Source organism: Pipistrellus hanaki (assembly GCF_964339955.1).
Source record: "Pipistrellus hanaki genome assembly, chromosome: 16".
Lineage (NCBI taxonomy): Eukaryota > Metazoa > Chordata > Mammalia > Chiroptera > Vespertilionidae > Pipistrellus > Pipistrellus hanaki.
In genome coordinates, this window is record NC_140518.1 from 12,574,343 (window position 1) to 12,596,381 (window position 22,039).

Genomic DNA, 22,039 nt, shown 5'->3' on the forward strand with positions numbered 1-22,039 from the left:
AGGGGCCGGTCCTGCCATTCGCCCTGGGTGAGAACAGACCCCCGACCCAGGGCCCTCAGCCAGGAGGCGGCACCAAGGGGCTGAGCCCTGGGAGGCACACGGAAGTCTGGCTGACAGCTCAGACGGGCCAGGAAGGGACAGGTGTGGCTCAGTGGTTGAGCATCGACCTAGGAACCAGGAGGTCCCAGTCTGACTCCCAGTCAGGGTGCCCTATGCATCCCCAGTGTGGGGTGTGCAGGAGGCAGCCGATCAATGATTCTCTCTCATCGTTGATGTTTCTATCTCCCTCTCCCTCTCCCTGCCTCTCTGAAAGCAATAAAAAAAAATTTTTATTTATAAATAAATAGTAAGAGAATAACATGGGCACACTCCCCTCCTGCCTCGCAGACCCCCGGAGCCCCCAGGAGCACGGGCGGGCTGGCTGTGTGGCAATAACCCCCTTGGGTTACACACCACGACGGAGAGGCTCTTGGGACTGGGGGAGGGGAAGTGGGTCTGTGATCCCGAGGTGAGGGACGGTGTGGTGAGCAGAAGGCAGTGAGAACACCCAGATACAGCAAACCTGCCTCCAGGCGTGGCCAGAAATGGCCTGACCCTTCAGCACCCTCCCCTGCCCCCTGTATGCTCTGGGTCAGAGGGAGGAGAGAGGATCAGCTCCAAGAAAAGGGGCTGACTTCCCAGTGTTTCTTTTTCTCTGTGTGGAGATCAGCCTTGGCCGGCATGGCTCCGTGATGGAGCATCAACCTACGGACAGCGGTCGGCAAACTGCGGCTCGCGAGCCACATGCGGCTCTTTGGCCCCTTGCGTGCGGCTCTTCCACAAAAATACCAGGGCCTGGGCGAGTCTGTTTTGAAGAAATGGCGTTAGAAGTTTAAATTTTTTAAAAATGTGGCTCTCCAAAGAAATTTCAATCATTGTCCTGTTGATATTTGGCTCTGTGGATTAAAGAGTTTGCCAACCACTGTGCCAGGAGGTCACGGTTTGATTCCCGGTCAGGGCACATGCCTGGGTTGTGGGCTCGATCCCCAGTGTGGGGTGTGCAGGAGGCTGCCAATCCATGATTCTCTCTCATCACTGATGCTTCTGTCTCTCTCTCTCTCTCCCTTCCTTGCCTTTCTGAAATTGATAAATATATATATATATATATATATATATATATATATATATATATATAAAATGTGCAGAGATCAGTCTCCTCCTTCCCTACTCCCACCTCTCTGAGTGCCAGAGGGTCCCCCAGCCTGGCTCACCCAGAACCAGTCCCTTGCAGGTCTTCCCTGTGCACTGACACCAGGAGGCGTCCCTGGAGACCGAGGGGCTCCCGCTGCATCTGGACACAGCCACGCCCTCCAGTTTCACTTTCATTTGAGCTGAGACTGATCCCCCCCCACCTGCCCTCCCTCTCCCCTGGGGCCCTCCCTCTCCCCTGAGGCCTGCCCTTGGCGCCCCAGGATGCCTCAGCCCAGCCCTGCAGGGTCCCACAGCCAACGAGCCTAGAAGGGGCCTGTCCCCCAGCCCCCACTTCTCCATCCATCTTCCCCACCCATCTTCCTCCGGCCTCTACCTTGGTTTTGTTTATTTTATTATTTTATTTTTATTAAATTATTATCTGTGTACGAATACCATTGCCCCCCCCCCTCCCATACATGTCCTCCCTCCCCAGAGTTTTGTGTCCATTTCAACCTTGGTTTTAGAGCCCTCAGCATATCTCCAGAAACAATCAATTTTATCCACTTTAAAAAAATTCCAACATACAGACTTTCTGAGGCCCTTAGGAGAGGGTTGTAGGGTAATCCAAGCTGAGGATCAAGTAACAGTTTCTCCCATCAGGGTTCAAGGATTCACCTAGCAGGGACAAGGACAAGCAGGGTGGGACCCAGGGCAGCAGGCACTGCCCATCAAGCCAAGTTGGTAGGAGAACAACAACAGCAATAATAAATAATCCCAGCCTGGCTGGTGTGGCTCAGTGGATAGAGCGTTGGCCTGTGGACTGAAGGGTCCTGGGTTCGATTCCGGTCAAAGGCACATCCCTGGGTTTTGGGCTCCATCCCCAGTAGGGGGCGAGCAGGAGGCAGCTGATCAATGATTCCCTCTCATAATTGATGTGTCTCTCTCTCTCTCTCTCCTTCTCCTTTCTTCTCTAAAATCAATAAAAATATATTTTAGCCAAAACCGGTTTGGCTCAGTGGATGGAGCATCGGTCTGCAGACTGAAAGGTTCCAGGTTGGATTCCGGTCAAGGGCATGTACCTTGGTTGCGGGCACATCCCCAGTGGGGGGTGTGCAGGAGGCAGCTGGTCGATGTTTCTCTCTCATCGACGTTTCTGGCTCTCTATCCCTCTCCCTTCCTCTCTGTGGATAATCAATTATATATGTGTGTGTGTGTGTGTGTGTGTGTGTGTGTGTGTGTGTATATATATATATATATATATATATATATATATATATTTATTTATTTATTGTATTTTTAAATAAATAAATAAAAAATGCTTTTACTCATTTAAACCTCAGCAGCAAGCCTACGAGATTGATACTATTTCCATGCCCACTTCACAAATGAGAAACTGAGGCACGGAGAGATTCCGTCGCTTGCCCAGGGGACCCGGCCGGCCAGCGGGCGAGCTGATTCCGTTTCCTCTGGAGAAGGAGCACGGAGGACCGTGGACCCTGTGGGTGCCGGCCCCGGGGTCCTCTGCAGACAGCCTGGCCGTCTCCCGTCTGAGGAACCAGGAGCAGCCGGCCCCGCTTCCTGCCACCCAGCACCCTAGCTTCCTGTTGTTGCCCACACGGAGCTCTTACTCACCGGGGAACCCCCCCCACCGCCCCCAGCGCACCCTCCCAGAGGGAAGTGGAGGCCTCCCCACCCCCTCCCGCATGTGCACACAGTTAACCAGCTACCGTTAGCGCCCCGCCGCCCCACCCTCGGCGAGGTGGGCCCTCCCTCTCGTGGTTTCCGGCCGCCAGGCAGTGTTCAGCACAGGCCCGGCTGCTGCCAACCTGCATGAGGGCGGGGCGGGCGGCCTGGCCCGCGATGGCACAAGACGGCAACCTTGGCCCTGACCGGTTTGGCTCAGTGGATGGAGCGTGGGTCTGAGGACTGAAGGGTCCCAGGTTCGATTCCGGTCAAGGGCATGTACCTTGGTTGTGGGCACATCCCCAGTAGGAGGTGTGCAGGAGGCAGCTGATCAATGTTTCTCTCTCTCCCTCTCCCTTCCTCTCTGTAAAAAAATCAATAAAATAAAATAAAAATAAAAATAAAAAAGACGGGATGGGAATGGGGGGATGAGGACAATTATGTGATAGCATAATCAATTAAATTAAAAAAAAAAAAAAAAAGACGGCAACCTTGTTGGTCTTGGTAATGGGGTGGGGCAGGGGAGAGGCACAAAGCGGCTCTTTCACCTACAAGGGCTCCGAGATAGAGAGGACCAGGCGGACCCCACCTTCGCCCCCTGCCTCACAGTGCAGAGTGTCTACTGAGCACTCGCCCGGTGTCAGGCACTGTGCTTCTGCCCTCTATTTAATCCCCTCAACTCTATTTATTTTTTAGTATTTTTAATTGATTTTCATTTTATTTTTTTTAACATATTTTATTGATTCCTCACAGAGAGGAAGGGAGAGGGATAGAGAGCTAGAAACATCGATGAGAGAGAAACATCAATCAGCTGCCTCCTGCACACCCCCCACTGGGGATGTGCCCGCAACCAATGTACATGCCTTGACGGGAATCGAACCTGGGACCCTTCAGTCCACAGACCGACGCTCTATCCACTGAGCCAAACCAGTTTCGGCTTTTAATTGATTTTTAGAGAGGGAGGAAGGGAGAAGGATAGAGATAGAAACATCAGTGAGAGAAACATCATCAAGCAGCTGCCTCCTGCACGAGCCCCCCTCCCCCCAGTGGGGATCAAGCCCACAACCGGGCACGTGCCCTGACGAGGGATTGACCTCTCGGTTCATGGGCCGATGCTCAAGCACTAAGCCACACAGGACGGGTCCCTCACCTCTATTTAATCCCTCCGGCAGTCCTAGGAGGTGGGCATGGACCCTTACTCTCCTCCTTCCACGTGTGAGGAAGACGGACGCTCAGAGGGGGTAGACAAAATTCAACGCCCGAGCTTCGTGCCCCCAAAGCCCAGGAATCCGCTCTGCCGTTCCCATGCGTGACCCCTGCCCTCTCAGAGGCAGGAGGCCCCCGCCACCTTCCCGGGCTCCACGTTTGTGGGGAAGACGCAGGGGTGGCCCTCAGAGCAGCCCACCTGCTCCTGCCCGTCTCACCCCACTCCTGGCCAGCTGGCCCCACCCAGATGTCACTGTGAATCATGCCCACCGCATCCCTGGGTGCCAGGGTCAGCATGTGCCCGCCCTGCCTGCTGGAAATGTCAACCCACAGCCTCTGCCCAGCCCAGAATCTGACCACGTGGCCACCGCTCCACTGGGATCCTGTGTGAGACACCCCCGAGATGGGGGAGGGGGCCCCCACAGGGCCTGAGCCACCCCACAGCTACGTGCCCCCACACTTCCTCTGCCCGCCCCAGGGGGGGAGCTGGTCAAGGAGACGGCGCTCCCTGGCAGGCCCACAGGATGGAGACACCACCTCTGCTCTGTACACCAGCCCAGCCGGGGAGGGGTCCAGCTGAAGGCAGGATCCCAGCACCCACACCCCCCTGCTGGGGGCTGTCCTGACCGCTCCATGCAGCCTAGCCGAATGCCCATGACCCTGGGCGCAGGCTCAAGGCACTCCCGGGTAGCTAGGCCCCATCAGGCAAATTCTTCTCCTTGTGGATGCCAGCCTCACTCTCAGCCTCAAGCACAGCAGCCCAGTCCCCTTCCCTGGACCCTGTTGCCCTAAGATTGCAGGCTCCTCCCTGCCCAGATCAGGGTGCCCTGTGCCTGGCCGTTAGCATGGCACTTCCGGCAGGCCTGGGAGGAGCGTCTTGCCATCCCAAACCCGAACCCTGGCAGGGGACGGCCGTGGGCCTGGCACCGGAGAGGCGAGTGCAGAGCCCGGCGGGCTGGCTTCCACCATGGCCCAGGCCCAGGCCCAGCCACTGGGCAGCGTGGCTCCGCCACTGTTGCTAAGGCAGCAGGCGGGACTCCCGGCTCAACCTGCCCTTTCTCTCCCCCCCCTGCCAATTTTGAGCAGGGGCACCCCTCTCTCGTAAGCCTTCTTGCACAAGTAGGCCCACCACCCACCGTTGCACAGGAGGAAGGCAGAGCAAGCTCCCTGGTCTCCTTTCGGCCGGGGCCACGGTGGGGGCACCGCCCCTCACAGACAAGATGGGTCCCACAGCCAGGAGCCCAGGAGCGGTTTGGGGTTTCGGGATCCCGCTCCCTACCAAGAGTGAAAGGGCGGAACTTACATGGAAGAAAGAGGTTCCCTGGGGCCGAGTGACCAGCCCCCCCAGGGGAGGGCTGCGTGCCTCCCACCCAGACGGGGGGTCCCTGGGGGAGGGGGCCCCTCACGCTAGGCCGTCTCGGACATTCGCGAAGGGCAGGCTGTGCTCAGAGGCCGTGCTCGGAGGAAGGCCTGCCCCATCGTCCCCACTGCCGGGCCCGGGGGCTCAGCCCAGGGGTCGGCAAACTCATCGGACCACAGAGCCAAGTGTCAACAGGACAACGATCGAAATTTCTTTCGAGAGCCAAATTTTTGTACGTAAACTTCTTCGAACGCCACGTCTTTAACCTAGACTCGCCCAGGCCGTGGTGTTTTTGTGGAAGAGCCACACTCAAGGGGCCAAAGAGCCGCATGTGGGCCTGCCTACCACGGGCTTAGCCAAAGCCTTAGTCCTGAGCTAAGGGTGGAGCTCCCCAGGGTGGAGCTCACGCCCCTGCTGGTGGGGAGTGAGAAGAGCCAAGCTCTAAGCCAGCCCCCTTGGGCTGAGTGCGTTTGGTCTGTACAGGAAGGGGACAGGCTGATCTGTCCCCAGGAAGATGGGGTGTAAACAAACACACTGGGGCTCCCAGGGTGGGGGGGCCGGGGTGGTGCTGCCCTAGATTTCCACCCGCCACCACCCTTCTCCCCACCAGGACAGCCTTCACGGCCCATCTCGGGGCCCCACCCTCCACGCCCTGGTACTCAGGGACTCCCCGTGGCATTTAGTGTCAGGCTCAGCCAATCGGAGCAAAGGCCAGGACGCCAGCAGAGCAATCAAGTCCCGCACATGCATCAGAACCTCCACCACTCGGCTTCTGGACTTTCCACTGGTCTCAATTATTCACAGGCTCCTCCTCCTCGGTGCGCGGAACAGAGGAGGAATTGGGGCCTGGACCTCTCCTCCACAGACACACACTCGGGGGGGGGGGGGGGGGGGCTGGGGAGGGGGGGACCTGGATTCCCCAGTCAAAGCTGGCGGCAGTCCAGGGATCCACCAGCAACTCAGGCCCCCCAGATGGCCCCCGACACTGTCTCTCCTCCTTCTCCCCCACCCCCCCCATCTGCTCAGCTCGGCTCTGCCGGGCCACGGGCTTGGGGAAGGAGGAACAGGTGTAGGGATGGGGCAATCAGGGCCTAGCCGGGTGGGAGGTGTCCCTCAGGGTCCCTCCCTCTCCCCTAACCAAGCAAGATGCCTCTCCAGGGTAGACCAGACCCCACCCCAGAGCTCCTCCAAGCCCTCCTAGCCTCCCTCCTGGGAGGGGGCAGCAGCCAAGACTTCCAGGAACTGCTAGGAGGGGCCGCGCAGAGGATCTGGCAAGTGCGGCCTCGGAGCCAGGGGAAGGGAAGTGATGTCAGGGAGGTAGAGGGGAGAAGCACTGAGGCCGCCACCCGCCACCGGCCAGCACTGCTCTGCGGCCTGACCGCCCTGGGCCCCCCACCCCGCTCAGACCCGCAGTGCCAGGCCGCTCAGACCCGGAGCGCCCCTGGGGGAAGGCAGGGCCTCAGGCGCCTGTCACCCAGTGTCCTGCAAGGGAGCTGACAGCGGACAGGCCCCCAGCACTCCGGGAAGGGAGCCCAGGAGCCGAGGGCAGGGCCGAGGTGGGGAAAGGGAAGTGAGAATGAGTGACCCCTTCTCCTTACTTCTCCTCCCACCAGGTCTTCAGGGGCCCCACCACCCCCACCAAATACATCCTGGCTGCCTCCAGGCTCAGCCTGAGCAGACGGCTCCCTCCCCAGTGGCCACGTCCCCACACCCCCAGTCCCCGGGGGGCAGGTGACCGTGGCAGGGTAGGTGCCCCCAGACTTCTGCTCCACACCCAGCCCGAGCGGGCACCTCTCCCTGACGCCATCCTTCCCAGCCCCAACCCCTGCAGTGGGCGGGAAGGGGTGCCCGGGACACAGGGGTGAGGCACACAGACACCCCCTCTGCACCACCTGACCGCCAGCTGCCAGCAGCCGGGCACCCACAGACCGGGGACCAAACCTCTCAGCTGGGTCTCCGGCTCCCGGAGGTTAAATGTCACCCCTCCCCTCTTTGACCCTGAGACACAGGCAGATGCTCCAGACCCGTGCCCGGTGTCTGGGCCTGTGAGCCGCGGCGAAGGGGGTGTCCCGCGAACCCCTTTCCGGGCTCCACTCCCAACTTGCTCACGGGACATTTTTTTTTTTTTTTTTTGCTTCAACCTTTAGATCCAAGAGCACTGGGGGGATGGGGTGTCTGGGGAGGGAGCCTGGGTGATGGAGGAAGAAAGTTTTGGGGGGGAGAGTGCTAAGTCACTGGAAGGAGCCGCTGCCCCGTCCCCCCACCCGGTGGAGGGCAGCCGCCGGGCTGGGGATCTCCAAGCGGGACCTGAGCCCCCGGGGGCGGGGACGCATGCCAGCCCTTGCAGCCCCCCTTCCCACCCCCTCCCCACCCACCCCCGCCCCCCGCCCTGCCCGGCGCGGCAGGTCACACTCACCAGGACGCGGTTGAACCGCTCCTCCAGCTCCCCCTCCGCGGGCATCGGCTGCTTGGGCGCCGCGGGCTGCTTGGGGGCCGGGGCGGCCGGGCCCGCGGGCTGCTCGGCGCTGCCGGCCGCGTTGCCCATGGTGGTCCCCACCCAGCCGGCCAGGCGCCTCCAGCCTCGGAGATCCAGCTTTCCGGGGGGTTGGGGGCCGGCGGGGGACGCGGCTCCCGGCCCGGGGCCGAGGGGAGCGGCAGCCGGGGCGGCGCGGGGGGCTCGGCGGCGGCGCGGGGCTCGGCTCAGCGGCGCGCGGGGGCCCGGGCGCGGCGTGCCATCGCGGCGGCCGGGTCCGAGGCGCAGGCGGCGGGCGGGCGGCGGGCGGGCGGGGGGAGGAAGTCGGGCTGCAGCCGCCGGGGCCGGAGGGCTGGGCCGGGGGCAGGAAGCTGCGGCGCGGGCTCCCCCCGCGGCGCGTCTCTAACTTCTGCTCTCGCTCCCCGCGCGCGCAGACCGCGCTCCGCCGCCGCCGGGCGCCCAGCCCCGGGGGGCGGGCTGCGGGGCGGGGGCGGGCGGGCGCGCAGGGCCGGCCCCGGGTCCGAGGCTGCCATGGCGCGGCGGGGAGGGGGCTGCCGGCCCGGGTCACCTGCCGCGGAGGGGGCGGCCGGGCCGCTCCACCTGCCGGAGCGGGAGGACACCGAGGCCGGGCGGAGGCGGGGGCGCGCACGGCGGCGCCTCCGGGTCCTAGAACCGCAGGCTGCCTCCCTCCGAGCCCCCGGGGGTCATCGGCGGGGTCCGGGGGAAGAACGGGGTCGCTGCCGGGGGCCGGAGGGGGCAAACCTCCCGCCGATGACTGTCAGCCACGGCGAACGCGGCTCGGAGACCCATAACGGGGCAGCGTTGGGGCGCCAGGGCTGCGTGCGTCCCCCTCTCCGGTTCCCGGCCGAGAAGGTGGGAACCCCCTTCCAGGCCCCCCACCCCTGGTTTCTCTCCTCTGTGGAGCCCAGGGAAGAGCGGAGGACCAGAGGGAACCATCTGCAAATGAGAACCCCAAAGAAGGGCGGGGATGGGGGTGGCGCGCAGACCCGGTCCAACGGAGACCCCTGCCGGCGACCTGGCCCTCCCTGGACCGACTCCCTGCGCCGGGGCCGGCGTCCCCGGGGGTCTTAGAAGGCGGGCGCCCAGGGGAAAGGGCAGGATTCCAGAACCCGGGGGCCACCGAGGCCCCCAGACTCCAGGAGGAGCGTGGGGGCTGGGAATGCAGGGCTGGAGCCTGCATCCAGGCTGGGAAAGGAGCAGGCGCTGCAGAAGGGAATGAATCTCCTTGACGCTGTCACTGGGGACCTAAGGCAGCTTCTCCTCTGGGAGAAAGACAATCCCCTGGGGTCTGGCAATGACGGGAACACTTCAGAAGTCTTCTTTCTCGCATCCCGACGGTGACCGGGGAAGGCAGCATAGATACGGGCATCCTTCTGTTGGAGATGGGGAAACTGAGGCTCAGAGAGGCTGAGTTGTCCAAGGGCACGCGGCTGATAGAAAGCAGACACAGGCCTCCTCTCTGTTTACCCTCAAAGCCTGCACTGCCTCGGAGCTGCTGTCTCATCCAGGAAGGACCAGAGGATGAGAGAGGATTGAGGGCGGAGAACCCCAGGTCTGGGCACAATCTCCAGCCTGGATTTGAAGCTTGTCTTTCTGCTGCTCCCCATCTGGTGTGTGGGGATCCCCAAGAGGTCCCTTCTTGCACGGAGGGTAGTGAGGAAGGAGCACCCATTCATGAGCCCTGGATTTTCTCCAGGCCAGGCCACCATTTCCTCTTCCTTCTCCCCTCCCTTTTAAATTACAAAAACAGCTGAGGCTGGTTTGGCTCAGTGGATAGAGCGTCAGCCTGCGGACTGAAAGGTCCCAGGTTTGATTCCTGGTCAAGGGCATGTACCTTGGTTGCGGGCACATCCCCAGTGAGGAGTGTGTAGGAGGCAGCTGATTGATGTTTCTAACTCTCTATACCTCTCTCTTCCTCTCCGTAAAAAAAATCAATAAAATACATTTTAAAAAATTAATTAATCGCTGCCGAAACCGGTTTGGCTCAGTGGTAGAGCGTCGGTCTGCGGACTGAAAGGTCCTGGGTTCGATTCCGGTCAAGGGTATGTACGTTGGTTGCGGGCACATCCCCAGTGGGGGTTGTGCAGGAGGTGGCTGGTCGATGTTTCTCTCATCATCGATGTTTCTAACTCTCTATCTTTCTCCCTTTCTCTCTGTAAAAAAATCAATAAAATATATTTTTTTTAAAATAAAAATTAATTAATTAATTAATTAAAAAACAAACAAAACCTGACAAGAATTTTTTTTATTTTTAAGAATTTATTTATTTTTTTTATATTTTATTGATTTTTTTTACAGAGAAAAAGGGAGAGGGATGAAGAATTAGAAACATCAATGAGAGAGAATCATCGACCAGCTGCCTCCTGCACACCTCCTAGTGGGGATGTACCTGCAACCAAGGTACATGCCCTTGACCGGAATCGAACCGGGGACTTTTCAATCCGCAGGCCGATGCTCTATCCACTGAGCCAAACCGGTTAGGGGCCTGAGGGGAGTTGAAACAGGAGCTGAGAAATTAGCTCTCTGATCTTAAGGAGGGCCCTGGAATGAGCCAGCCCCTTCTCCCAGGCTTTCCTGATGTAAACCTTTCCGCTGCCAAGGTCACCAGCACCTCTGGTCCTCAGCTGGTGGGAGATGTATCTCTTATTTCCTGTCCCAGCCAGGGGCCCAGCAGGGAAGACAGCAGGGTCTTCTTGGGCAGCTAAGAAGGTGATCCATTCTGTGCCTCCTGCCCTCAGCTGCAGCCCAGAACAGACCAGAATCTTGCCCGTGGATTCTTGCCCTTGAGATGATCTCAGACCTCTTTCTTTTTTCTTCTCCCCCTTTCTTTATTTCTTCTTAAAGAACTTAGTCCCAGCCGATACCGGTGTGGCTCAGTGGATAGAGTGTCGGCCTGAAAGGTCCCAGGTTCGATTCCGGTCAAGGGCATGTACCTTGGTTGCGGGCACATCCCCAGTAAGGGGTGTGCAAGAGGCAGCTGGTCGGTGTTTTTCTCTCATCGATGTTTCTAGCTCTTTATCCCTCTCTCTTCCTCTCTGTAAGAAATCAATAAAATATATTAAAAAAAAAAAAAAAAAACAACTTAGTCCCAGATGTCCTCAATGCACTATCTCTGCCCACAACCAGCTTTCTCTGAGCACCAGCCCTCTGCTCACTCCTGGAGGCCCTGTTCTCCGGCTGCTCGTAGCCTAGCAAGGGACACAAACACATAGGGAACAGTGCCCGCCACCAGGTGTTCACACTTCCTTCCTCTTGCCCAGAACTGCTTCTTTGAGCAAGCAGGACCAGGACAGAAGTTGTGCCTGCAGCTGAAAACCCCAGCGGGGCGGGGAGCCTCAAAGGCAGCCGTTGCCAGCCTGTGCCCTCACCCCATTGCCATCCACCCCTCCCTCCGGGTGTGGCGGAGAGCAGGCTGCGCGATGCAGAACCTCTTGTGTGGAAAATAAGGGGCCCCTCAAGCTTACGACGACTCTCTCTTGTGCTGATCAGAACGGAGAGGAACCAAAAAATAAGGGGGGAGAATTCAATCAATTATTACCTAATAAAACGCGGTTGGCTTGGCAACACCATCTTTCCAATCCTGGTCCACAGAGGAGGAGATCCTAGAAGGGAGGCTTCACGTTTGGAACCAATGCTTTGGTGAGTCTGTGCTGCCCCCTACTGGGCACAGGCAGTATGGCAGCCAACATAGGGCGAGGCCTCCAGCGGTGATGAAGATTGAGTCACAGCGAGGGTGACATTTCTGGACTGTCGCCTTGTCACCTCCAGTGCAGGGATCGTGCAGCCACTGGGTTCACTGAAGAGGTGACTGAGCAGACATGTCCAGGAATTTCCTCGCTCCCCTCTTACTCCCCCGCCCCCGCTCCCCATTACTCAGCTGGTGCCTCTTCAAAAATAGAAATAAAAGGTAATGCATGTGCATAGTTAAAAAGAAAAACAGGCCCTCACCGGTTTGGCTCAGTGGATAGAGCGTCAGCCTGCAGACTGAAGGGTCCCAGGTTCAATTCCAATCAAGGGCATGTACCTTGGTTGCAGGCACATCCCCAGTAGGGGGTGTGCAGGAGGCAGCTGATCAATGTTTCTAACCCTCTATCCCTCTCCCTTCCTCTTTGTAAAAAAAATCAATAAAATATTAAAAATAGATAAATAAGTAAAGATATTACTATTATTTAAAATATATATATACTTAGCCACAACCGGTTTGGCTCAGTGGATAGAGCGTCAGCCTGCGGACTGAAAGGTCCCGGGTTTGATTCCGGTCAAGGGCATGTACATTGGTTGCAGGCACATCCCCAGTAGGGAGTGTGCAGGAGGCAGCTGGTCAATGTTTCTAGCTCTCTATTCCTCTCCCTTCCTCTCTGTAAAAAATCAATAAAATATATTTTTAAAATAATAAAATAAAATAAAATAAAAATATATATTTTAAAAAAATAAAAATAGCCGAAACCGGTTTGGCTCAATGGATAGAGCGTCGGCTTGGGGACTGAAAGGTCCCGGGTTCGATTCCGGTCAAGGGCATGTACCTTGGTTGCGGGCATATCCCCGGTAGGGGGTGTGCAAGAGGCAGCTGATCGATGACTCTCTCTCATCGATGTTTCTAACTCTGTATCTCTCTCCCTTCCTCTCTGTATAAAATCAATAAAATATATATTTTAAAAAAATAAATAAATAAAAATAAAATAAAATAAAATAAAAATAAAAACAGTTTTAATGCATCTTTCCAGAGATAATTTGGGTGTATACAAGCAGTGTGTGTGTGTGTTTGACACAAATGATAGTACACATTCCACACTGTTGAGCATCTTGCTATTTTCATTTAAAAATATATCTGGCCGAAACCGGTTTGGCTCAGTGGATAGAGCGTCAGCCTGTGGACTGAAAGGTCCTGGGTTTGATTCCGGTCAAGGGCATGTACCTTGGTTGCGGGCACATCCCCTGTGGGGGGTGTGCAGGAGGCAGCTGATCAATGTACCCCTCTCTCATTGATGTTTCTGACTCTCTATCTCTCACCCTTCCTCTCTATAAAAAATCAATAAAAATAGCCGAAGCCAGTTTGGCTCAGTGGTAGAGCGTCGGTCTGCAGACTGAAAGGTTCCAGGTTCGATTCTGGTCAAGGGCATGTACATTGGTTGTGGGCACATCCCCGGTAGGGGTTGTGCAAGAGGCAGCTGGCTGATATTTCTCTCTCATCGACGTTTCTAGCTCTCTATCTCTCTCCCTTCCTCTCTGTTAAAAATCATTAAAATAAAATAAAATTTTTAAAAATCAATAAAAATACATTAAAATAATATTTAAAAAATATATATATCTGCACCCTGACTGGTTTGGCTCAGTGGATAGAGCACCGGCCTGCAAACTGAAAGGTCCGAGATTTGATTACAGTCAAGGACATTAAAAATAAATAAGTAAAAATAAAAACATAACTGCCTTTGCCAAATCTACAGTCTCCCATCATATGGGAGTGTCACAATTTATTTCTTCCGGCTAGGGTAATCCAGCATCAGAGTCAACATTCAGTCCTCTGCGCGCCATGTGCGCGCGACTCCGGGGGCCCCGCATTTCGCCGTCCCCCGGGATTGTCTCCCCCTGCCGGAGCCTGGGTCCCCAGGGTCTGGCACATAACTTGGGGCTCAGCGCTGCCGGTTCGGGGGTTCAGCCCAGGCTGGGGGTTCTATTTCCTTCCTGCTAGGGAACGCCAGGCAGCACCCAGCCCTCTCCTCCTCTCCGGCTGCGACCTCTCCGCGCGCGCGTGCGTGTGAGCGCGCAGCATGTCTCCGTACCTTAGGCTTTTTTTCAGCTCCTCTGATTTTCCTTCTGGTTTTCTCCCTCCTTCCTATTGTAGAGTTTTCAGTCAGTCGACTACCTGTAGCTCTGGGCAATGTCCACTCTACATTTTAGTTGTATTCCCTTGAAATTGTTGTGAGCTGCTGCGGCTAGGTGTATACCCGAGCAGCCATCTTGGATCTGCAGTTTCGGGAGTGTCACAATTTATTTCATTATTCTCTTCCTAGTGGATATTTAGGTTGTGTCTGCCTGCAGGATATATCTCAGTACACTGCAATTGTGTGTGTATCTGTAAGACAAAAGTATAAATATAGCATTGCTCGGTCAAAGTTTACGAATTTTAAATTTGAGGTAGATGTTCATGGGATTGCCCTCCAAAAAAGTTTTCGCCAATTTGCGACCCCCAGAATGGGTGAGATTGCTGGTTTCCCCTCATCCCCACTAACGAGGGCACTAGCAGGCCTTTTGATCTTTGGCGAGGCCTCTTTGAAAGTCTTTGTCACAAGGCAGGTGACCGTCTGTCTCTTTCTTTCTCCAAGGCAGAGACTGTGCAGTCTTTTCCATCCCTGCACCCCCAGCACAGGGCTTCCATACTGAGTGAGAGAGACCAGGACTGCACTGCACAGGCCTGGAGGAGGGAGGGGAGTGGGGTGGGTTTGAGCTCAAAGCCTGTGCTCAGGGGCCACCCTTGTTTCCAGGCCCTGATCAAACCTCAGCCCCAAAGCCCAAAGCCCCTCTCCTGCGGGAGCCTTCCAGGCTTGGAGACCCGAGGTTGGAGACCGAGCATTCCCAGGACGGCTCACGCTCAGCTCCCCTGCATCCCAGGGGTGGCCCTCATCGCCCCTGAGCTGCTGGAAGACTGGGCATAAACAGGCGTCTGGAGATAGGGGGTCAGTGAAACCAGCATCCAGTAGATCTCTCTGCAATGAGGAAATGCTCTCTGTCTGTGCTGCTCAGTATGGCAGCCACTAGGCACTCAGAATGACTGGAATGAAGGGCATGTGACTAGATGGGGCAGAGGGAGTCTGGAAGATCCAGTGCTCAGGGACCTGGGGGACATGTGAAGTATATGAGACTTGAGCCTGGTGACTCACAGGGTGAGGGGAGGGGGGCGGGGCAGGAGGGACATGACCAGTTGAGGGCATTAGAAAGAGAAGGAAGAACTGAAGACCATTTATTTCAAAACAAAAGATCAGAAAAGAGAAGCAGAGGGAGGTAAGGGCGAGAGCTTTGAGAGGGAAGGCATGGCTTTGGTGTAAGGGTGGAAAATAGCTCCCGTTTGGAGTGCAGATGCCAGAGAGGTGGTGAGTCACCACGGGACAAGGACGGAGGAAGAGCTACAGATTGAGAGAGAAGTGCTGGAATCTGAGGGGCATCCACCGGCCCAGGCCAGACAGGAGGGTTGGAGACTCAGGACTACGCTCCTGAACTGGTGGAGAAGAGAGGGGCTGCTGAGGCCACTGGAAGGCTGCAGGAGCACAGAGACCCCTCTGACCGCAGGAACGGGAGGCTGTCTCCACCTGGGGGGGGGGGGGAGGGCAATAAGAAAGACCCGACCTGCAGGTTTCCCCCATGCACCAGCTCCAGCAAGGCCACTCCCAGGGCAGCCTGCAGGCACCAGCCCTTTGGGGGAGGGAGGATGGGCAGAGACGGAAGCAGGAGTGGCCCCAGGAGGTTTCAGGGAGGAGGGCCAGTCCCAGGTCCGGGAGCAGGTCAGAAGGGTAAGCACTCTGAAGACCATGGAGGTGGGCAATTAGGGTAACCCCAGTGGCCTTCAAAAAGGAATAAGGCTTCCAACAGGAACTGCTGAATTTCGATGGCAAGTTTGGTGGCAGAAGAGAGAGAAGGGGGGAAACTGAGGGGCACAGCCTAAGCCAGCCATCAACAGAGAGAGAACACACATGTAATTAATGGTGTTTATAACCTGTGTTGAAAATATGATTAAAGTTTTTACAGCCAAAACCGGTTTGGCTCAGTGGATAGAGCGCCGGCCTGCAGACTGAAAGGTCCCAGGTTTGATTCCGGTCAAGGGCATGTACCTTGGTTGCGGGCACATCCCCATTAAGGGGTGTGCAGGAGGCAGCTGATCGATGATTCTCTCTCATTGATGTTTCTAGCTCTCTATCCCTCTCTGTAAAAAAAATCAATAAAATATATATTTTTTAAAATTTTTAAAAAAGAAAATATGATTAAAGTGTTTACAGATAACTCAGGGATTAATCCTTAGAGGTTCAGGAGTGTCGTGAACCCTTAAGGTGGAGACTCCCATCCCAAGAACAGCATACCACGTATGTAATATTCCCACCAGGGATGCGCAGCCTGAATCTATGCGTAAGGAAACACCAAGCAAACCCAAAAGGAGGAGCATTCGGTTAAAGGAATTTCAGGTCACTACTCTGAAAAAAAAAAAAAAAAAAAAGTCAAGAAAGACGATACAGATGAGAAATCGCTCCAGATTAAAGAAGCCTCAAGAAACATGACAAGTTCGAGGTGTGATCCTGGTCTGAATCCTACACTAGAGGGGAAAAGGACCCTTAAAGGACACTTATTGAATCAACTGATATAACTGAAATACGGCCCTGGCTGGTTTGGCTCAGTAGTTACAGCGCTGGACCCAGGGGTCTTGAGTTTGATTCCCCGTCAAAGGCAAGTACCCTGGTTGCAGGTTCAATCCCTGGATGGGGCTCCAGAGGGAGGCAACTAATCCCTGTGATGTGTCTCTCTCACACGGATGGATGGTTGTCTCTCTCTCTCTCTCTCTCTCTCTCTCTCTCTCTCTCTCTCTCTCTCTTTCTCTCTCTCTCTCTCTCTCTCTTTTTCCCCCTACCTCACACCCTCCTCCCCTCCCTTCCACTCACTCTAGAAATCAATGGGAAAAATATACTCAGGTGAGGATTAAAAGAGGGTAAATAAATAAATAAATGTATTGTATCAATGTTAAATTCCTCCAACTGGCAAAGTCTACTGTGATTATGCAAGAGAAGGTCCTTGCTCTTAGGAAACGCCCTCTGAAGGCGTAAATGGGAAGGACGGCTGCCACCTCCGCTCCGTTCAGGAAAATAATATATTTATATATTTTTATCTCACAAGGGGTATATGGAGGATGATTGCATCATATATATATATATATATATATATATATATATATATATATATATATATATGTAATTTTTTTTTTTTTACAGAGAGGAAGGTAGAGGGACAGAGATCCAGAAACATCCGTGTGAGAGAAACATCGATCAGCTGCCTCGCCCCCCCCCCCCATGATGTGCCCGCAGCCAAAGCACATGCCCCCGCCCGGAATCGATCCCGGGCGCCCCCCAGTCCCCAGGCCGACGCTCCATCCACCGAGCCAAACCGGTTTTGGCGATTGCATCGTTCTTGTGCCTCTTCTGGAACCTATAATTTTTTTTCCAAATAAAGTTTTAAAAAAACAAACAAAATAACTACCCAGACCAGGAGCCTCCTGAAGCTGGGGACCTTGATCCTCTTTTCCCCCCTCCGCTGGCCCCGAACTGGCGTCCTGGGGGCACAGGGCAAAATGCGGAAGACAGGTGGCGGCTGGGGGACATTCCTCGCCCCCGGAGGGTGGAGGGCGCCGACATTTTCCGATCTGACAGCTGGAGCAGCCGCAGGAGTGACTGACGCCCCGCGGCTCCGGGCGGAGGCGCCCCGCCCCGCAGGGAGGCGGCCGGCCGGCAGGGGCCGCTGTTGAGCCGGCTCCGCTCTGGCCGAGCGGGGCCGCGGCTCGGCCGGACCCGGGCTGGTCAGCCGCCCTGGGGTGTCTGAGCCCAGCCCGCCGCGGCCTGTGATCCACCCCTCTCATCCCGCCCGCTCCGGGTCTGGCTCCCCACCCCCGGGCCCTCGGCCTCCCCGCACCCCTCCCCCACCCTGGATGCCCCAGGCAACTCCCACGTCTGACGCTGGCGGAGGCGGGGGCAGGGTGAGCAGGAAGAGGCTTCGCTTCTGGGCCCTGGAGTCTGAATAAGACATTAATTCTCCCCTTTTCTCCCGTCTCCCTTTACTCCTCCTCTTCCTCCCCTTCCCCATCCTCCTCCTCCTCCTCCCCCCCCCTCCCTCCTCCTCTCTCTCCTCTGGAGCTGCACCAGGCTTTCAAAACAAACACACACACCTCCCTCTCCCGTCCCGCCTGCCTGGGCCTTTCTCCAAGGGTGGCTGCTCCCAGCCTAGTCCTTTCCGCTGGGTCCGGGGATGGGGCGGAGGTGGGAGAGGGGAGCGTGTGCTGATGGGGGTAGGGGGTGATGTCATTTCTTCCTGTCCAGAAAGGAGTAGAGTGGACTGGGGTGGGGGTGGGGTCTTCTTCCCTGGGACATGGAGCTGGCCCTTGTCCGCAGCTCTCCCCTGGCCCTCCCAGACTCAGAATGAAAGAGGACCTAGAGCCCAGGCTGGTTTGGCTCAGTGGATGGAGCATCAGCCTGCGGACTGAAGGGCCCCAGGTTCGATTCCGGCCAAGGGCACATGCCTGGGTGGCAGGCTTCCTCCCCAGTAGGGGGCATGTAAGAAGCAGCTAATCAATGATTCTCTCTCATCATTGATATTTCTATCTCCTTCTCCCTCTCCCTTCCTCTCTAAAATCAATAAAATATATATATATTTTTAAAATGACCTAGAGAGGTCCTTTTTTGTCCATCCCCCTGGTTCCAGGAAGGACCGTAACCAAAGTCCTGTCACTCCTATATGTTCACTAACTCCTTCAACAACCTTTCACCGAGCACCAACTCTGTGCAAGGTGCCGGAACCTTAAATCCTCACTGGGACCATGGGAGACGGGTATTATTACTCAAAGTTGACTTATCCAAAGATCCAGTTCAGTCCAGTGCTCCTCCGACTCACCCACTGGGCTTGGTGTCCTTCAGCTTTGGGGCCACCACTGCACCCCACACAATGGCTCCGGCACTGCATGTATCTCCCCGGCTCCCAGGGCTTTGTCTTCCTGGGTCTCCCACCCCTACCAGCCTGGGCCCCAGACCACGGGGAGCGGGGACCGTGAGGCCTGCGGGCCCTGCTCCAGCCCTCGCCGCGTGGCCTCCAGGAAGTGCCTTCACTTCTTCAAGTTCAATTTTCTTCTCATCTGTGATGAGAAACACCTCCTCATGAGACCGCGAGATGGTAAAATAAGATGCATAGAAAGTGCTTAGCACAGTACATTTAACTTTGAAAAGGGAAGCTCATCCCCACCGGAATGGCTAAAACGAAAATAATAATATAAAAGCCAAGTGTTGCCGAAACCGGTTTGGCTCAGTGGTAGAGCGTCGGTCTGGGGACTGAAAGGTCCCAGGTTCGATTCCGGTCAAGGGCACATACCCAGTGCGGAGTGTGCAGGAGGCAGCTGATCGATGTTTCTCTCTCATCGTTTCTGGCTCTCTGTCCTCTCTCTTCCTCTCTGTAAAAAATCAATAAAATAAAATAAATATATATACTAAAAAAAAAAAAAAAAAAACCAAGTGTTGGCCAACAAAGTGGAGCAAAAGAACCCCATATTCACTTGGTAGAGGGGAAAACCGTGGAGTCATTCCTGTTAAAGCTGAATCTAGCTACGGTTTGGCTCAGTGGCTAGAGCGCCGGCCTGTGGACTCAAGGGTCCCAGGTTCGATTCCGGTCAAGGGCATGTACCCTGGTTGTGGGCACACACCCAGTAGGGGGTGTGCAGGAGGCAGCTGATCGATGTCTCTCTGTCATTGATGTTTCTAACTCTATCCCTCTCTCCTTCCTCTCTGTAAAAAATCAATAAAATGTATTTTTTTAAAAGCTGAATCTATACATACATGACGACCCAGCATAATCTCACTCCTAGATACAGGCCCTAGCGGAATGTGCGCACACGTGCACTGAGAGCCACGTAAGATGGTCTCCATAGCGGCACTCACCATAATAACCCAAACTGGACACATCTGGAAGGTCCAGCTGCAGAATGGACTCATGCATTTTAGTGTGTTCATGCGGTGGAATACCGTATTGCGCCGAAAACAGAGTGAACTATCACTGGAGGCTCAGGGAGTTCTGGGGTTCGGTCAAAACCGGATCGCAGTGCCCATGTGACGGGTGCAAGAGAATAAACAGCCCTCCGCCTATTAGTTCTTTGTGTGCAAAGAGAGGCCTCTAATTGCAGACGCCTTTCATGTGTGTGTCAGGCCGTGTGGAACGCAGCGTCTGAGAGCAGCTCTCCTGGCCACTCAGAGTCCACAGGCGCCGCCCAGCCCCTCTCCGGGACGCAGATGAGGGCCGCCTTTGTGGCCAGGAGTAGAGTGAGCCACATAACGAACACAGGGGAGGGGAGGCAGAGGCTATGGGATTTTTTTATTGATATTAGAGAAGGAGAATGAGACATAGTTGTGTGTGTGCTTTTTTGTTCCACTTATTTATGCATTCCTTGGTGGATTCTTGGATGTGCCCTGACTGGGGACAGAACCTGAGACCTTGGCCTATCAAGATGATGCTCCAACCAACTGAGCCACCTGGTCAGGGCTTTAGGGATGGTTTTTGTTGTGTTTTGTGTTTTTCTAATATATACTATATTTTTATTTTTTTGCAGAGAGGAGGAGAGAGGGATAGAGAGTTAGAAACATCAATGAGAGAGAAACATCGATCAGCTGCTTCCTGCACACCTCCTACTGGGGATGTGCCTGCAACCAAGGTACATGCCCCTGACTAGAATCGAACCTGGGACCGTTCAGATGCTCTATCTACTGAGCCAAACTGGTTAGGGCTGGGGATTATTATTTTATATATTTTTAATTGATTTTTTACAGAGAGGAAGAGAGAGGGATAGAAAGCTAGAAACATCGATGAGAGGGAAACATCGATCAGCTACCTCCTGCACACCCCCTACTGGGGATGTGCCCGCAACCAAGGTACATGCCCCTGACCAGAATCAAACCCGGGACCCTTCAGTCCGCAGGCTGATGCTTCATCCACTGAGCCAAACCATTCTCGGCTGGGGATTATTTTTAAGAAAGAGGATTGGGCCCTGCTTCTGTGGGAAGCTGATTATTCGCATACCTCCCCTCAGAGCCAGGGACCCTGCTGACTGACACTGGCGGTGGCTGAAGCTGGGAGAAGCCCTCTGGTCATCCAGGCCATCACTCCACGCCTGTCTGCCAGCAGCTTCTCACTCTTCCTGACACGTGTTAAGGTAAGGTCTCTGATGGCGGTGGTGGGGTACTGTACCTTGTGATAATACAATGACAATTCTCTTCAAAAACACTTTCGACCAGACTTTCCATTGCCACCAGCAATCCACCCCCACCAAGGGAGGTTGAAATCAATTAAATAGTGATTCGTTCACTCATTTACCCATTTAATGTTGAATAAAGCCCATTTGTGCCAGCCATTGTATCAGATGCTCAGCTAACAAAGATGGCTGAGATGGTCCCTCCCTTAGGATCTCAGAGTTGAGCCAACAAAAATGATGATCCCACGTGATTAGGGCAATGATAGGGGGAAATAGAGACGCGAGGCCCCCAGGGAGAGTGGGGGGGGGGGCTGCTTATCTACTGCCCCAAACTCCCCCGCCCCCCAGGTCCCAGGTTGCCACCCATGCCCAATACATGCTGCCCGAATGGATTCCTCTATTCTGCCCTGTTGCTCTCTGTTAGCGACACCTTTCCCCACCCCCATCTGATTGCCAATTCCCGCTCCTCCCCGCAGATTCATCTCAGAATGAGAAGTCCCCAGCGCAGGTGGGTGGTTCACTGAGAGGATGTTACCAGGGAGGAAAACCCTGGGGGTTTTTAAATGGGGATTATTTTTAATGCTTTATGTCCTAAGCAGGAGATTCACTCCATTATTCTGTATGCCTTTCCGTGTCTGAAATATCTCATCATAATACATTTTCAAAATAGACTCAATTCAAGTTACTCCTCCACCTTGCTCCCCAGCTCCTGCTGCCTTTCCTCGTCAGGAATCAAGCTCAAGCCCTGGCCAGTGTGGCTCTGCCGCTTGGAGCTGTAGTCCTGCACACTGAAGAGTGACAGGTTCTATCCCCAGGGCACCTGTGGGAGGCAACCAATCAATCTCTCTCTCTCTCTCTCTCTCTCTCTCTCTCTCTGAAATCAGGAAAAAACATATCCTCAGGTGAGGATTTTTTTTTTTTTTAATTAAGCTCAAAAATTCCTTACTGTGTTTCTAAAGATGCATGGAAATGATTGTCACCAATATAATATCCTAGTTCCCTCTAGGGTGAGAAATGCAATTGGGGAATGATATGATGCTAGGGCTTTTTTTTTTTTTTTTTTTTTTTTTTTAATACCGGTATATATTTTATTGATTCTTTTACAGAGAGGAAGAGAGAGGGATAGAGAGTTAGAAACATCGATGAGAGA

At 55.0% G+C, this 22,039-nt stretch overlaps 1 protein-coding gene across 4 annotated transcripts in view; it reads right to left on the reverse strand.

The window, feature by feature from the left end:
• The window catches only part of FMNL1 (formin like 1), a 28,978-nt gene extending 20,155 nt beyond the window's left edge, over positions 1-8,823 (reverse strand). Inside the window, exon 1 of one of the 4 annotated variants that reach the window (XM_084863406.1) lies at positions 7,836-8,823. In XM_084863406.1, the coding sequence (XP_084719532.1) occupies positions 7,836-7,964 (129 nt within the window). In that variant the 5' untranslated portion in view covers positions 7,965-8,823. The remainder of the gene's footprint in view (positions 1-7,835) is intronic. The other 3 variants (XM_084863408.1, XM_084863405.1, XM_084863407.1) reach the window with 3 other exon arrangements.
• Between the last annotated feature and the right edge of the window lie 13,216 nt (positions 8,824-22,039).